This window comes from Protomyctophum parallelum (genome assembly GCF_964188405.1).
Source record: "Protomyctophum parallelum genome assembly, chromosome: 7".
NCBI lineage: Eukaryota > Metazoa > Chordata > Actinopteri > Myctophiformes > Myctophidae > Protomyctophum > Protomyctophum parallelum.
The window spans coordinates 51,693,732-51,696,231 of NC_139705.1; the positions used below are offsets into that span (position 1 = coordinate 51,693,732).

Genomic DNA, 2,500 nt, shown 5'->3' on the forward strand with positions numbered 1-2,500 from the left:
GTATTTATTTAAAGACGGTTACGCCGCGGACAAAGCCAACTCGGATCGTGACAAATCATGACAATGAACACAATGTTTTGGGGCCGATCAAATCATTAGAAAGAAGAAACTAAAGGCAGGATACAACACTTATTTGTTTTGTTTTTCTTCTTATAAATTATTTGATCGGCCCAAAACATTGTGTTCATTGTCATGATTTGTCACGATCAGAGTTGGCTTTGTCCGCGGCGTAACCGTCTTTAAATAAATACGTTGAGAAATGCCTATGAGGAAAAATGCATTGGGATTTATTTCCTGGGCCACTCGTTGTTCTGACTGCGACACTCTATTGCACCGTAAAAACCTGAACTTTGTGCTCTGATTTGCCCTGTGGAGTGTGAGGTATAAGGTCCACAAATCCCGCCAGCAGATGTCACTGTTTTCACTGTTTTTCCTGTTTTTTCATTGCAGCTCCAAAAGGCTTCACAGACAATATAAAAAAATCACACCTGTGTGAACTGAGTGTTGCAACTCCCCTCTCCCCATCCCCCCCCCCCCCTCCTCTCCTCTCTCTCTCATTAGCAGGCAACAGTGCAGCACTAATACTAACTCTCTCTCTCTGTTTCTGGCACAACAGCGCCCCTACTGGTACTAATAGTCATACTGGTGCTCATTAACGTCACATAGGTGAACACAGACATTGCTGTTCCTTGGAGTGGTTGCACCGCTCAAAAATTAATGAACATTAAGGTCATGAATGATAAAAAACCTTTTAAAGTAATTTTAAAGCATCTGTACTTTACTGGAGTTTGTGTATAATTTGTATTCCTTACATGACATGACATTCTGACATGGACAACACAGGGTGCGTTTGTTTTTCGTCCAAAAGGTGTTGGTGGCGGGCAGTGAGAGACGGGTGGAGCTCCAGTCGCTGCTGCCGGACACCCGCTACAGCGTCCTGGTGACGGCCGAGTACCGAAACAGAGAGGGAGGCTCCGCCGCCGCCCAGGGCAAAACCAGTGAGTAGTCCACTAGGAGGCAGCGCCCCCTGCTGCCCAGGGCAAAACCAGTGAGTACCACTAGGAGGCAGCGCCCCCTGCTGCCCAGGGCAAAACCAGTGAGTAGTCCACTAGGAGGCAGCGCCCCCTGCTGCCCAGGGCAAAACCAGTGAGTACCACTAGGAGGCAGCGCCCCCTGCTGCCCAGGGCAAAACCAGTGAGTACCACTAGGAGGCAGCGCCCCCTGCTGCCCAGGGCAAAACCAGTGAGTACCACTAGGAGGCAGCGCCCCCTGCTGCCCAGGGCAAAACCAGTGAGTAGTACCACTAGGAGGCAGCGCCCCCTGCTGCCCAGGGCAAAACCAGTGAGTAGTACCACTAGGAGGCAGCGCCCCCTGCTGCCCAGGGCAAAACCAGTGAGTACCATCAGGAGGCAGCGCCCCCTGCTGCCCAGGGCAAAACCAGTGAGTACCATCAGGAGGCAGCGCCCCCTGCTGCCCAGGGCAAAACCAGTGAGTCCAGCACGGTCACAATAATGAATTGCATTTTTATAGTGCTTTTCTAAGTGCTCAAAGTGCTTTAAAATGCTTCATTCATTCATTCATACATTACATTGGTAGGTGAAGCGGCGAACAGTCAACGCCAGCGTCCTCACTTCCCCACATTCACACACCGACGGTGTGGACTACAATTACCATACAGTCACATAGATAGTGCATTACATTCACCCATTCACACACACATTCACACACCTTTACATAGATAGTGCATTACATTCATACACCTTTACATAGATTGTGCATTACATTCACCCATTCACACACACATTCACACACCTTTACATAGATAGTGCATTACATTCATACACCTTTACATAGATTGTGCATTACATTCACCCATTCACACACACATTCACACACCTTTACATAGATTGTGCATTACATTCACCCAGGTTTCAGAGTCTTGCTCAAGGACACTTCGACACTAACTCTGGGGGAGCCCACAGGGTTCCAACTGGCAACCTTGTGGTTCCGCTGAGCTGTCCTCATAACTGTGTTTGTACATCACTGAGTCTCTGTGGGTGTCTCTCTCTCTCTCTCTCTCTCCTCTGCAGCCAGTCTGCGTGTGAGCAGTGTGAGTGTGGTGAGGTCCGACCACTCCAGTATCTGTGTGTCCTGGAGGCCGGTGTCGGCGGTCAGCGGATACCGCCTGGTCATCCAGTCTGTCAAAGGTTAGAGTCTTTATCTGTGTTTCCTGGAGGTCAAAGGTTAGAGTCATTATCTGTGTGTCCTGGAGGTCAAAGGTTAGAGTCTTTATCTGTGTTTCCTGGAGGTCAAAGGTTAGAGTCTTTATCTGTGTGTCCTGGAGGCCGGTGTCGGCGGTCAGCGGATACCGCCTGGTCATCCAGTCTGTCAAAGGTTAGAGTCTTTATCTGTGTGTCCTGGAGGTCAAAGGTTAGAGTCATTATCTGTGTGTCCTGGAGGTCAAAGGTTAGAGTCTTTATCTGTGTGTCCTGGAGGTCAA

At 49.2% G+C, this 2,500-nt stretch overlaps 1 protein-coding gene across 2 annotated transcripts in view; it reads left to right on the forward strand.

Moving 5' to 3' along the window:
• Positions 1-2,500, forward strand: part of LOC310862323 (collagen alpha-1(XX) chain-like) — a 127,194-nt gene that overhangs the window by 93,372 nt on the left and 31,322 nt on the right. For both annotated transcript variants that reach the window (XM_083770173.1, XM_083770172.1), the window contains 2 exons: positions 869-998; positions 2,091-2,207. In XM_083770173.1, the coding sequence (XP_083626299.1) occupies positions 869-998; positions 2,091-2,207 (247 nt within the window). The remainder of the gene's footprint in view (positions 1-868; positions 999-2,090; positions 2,208-2,500) is intronic.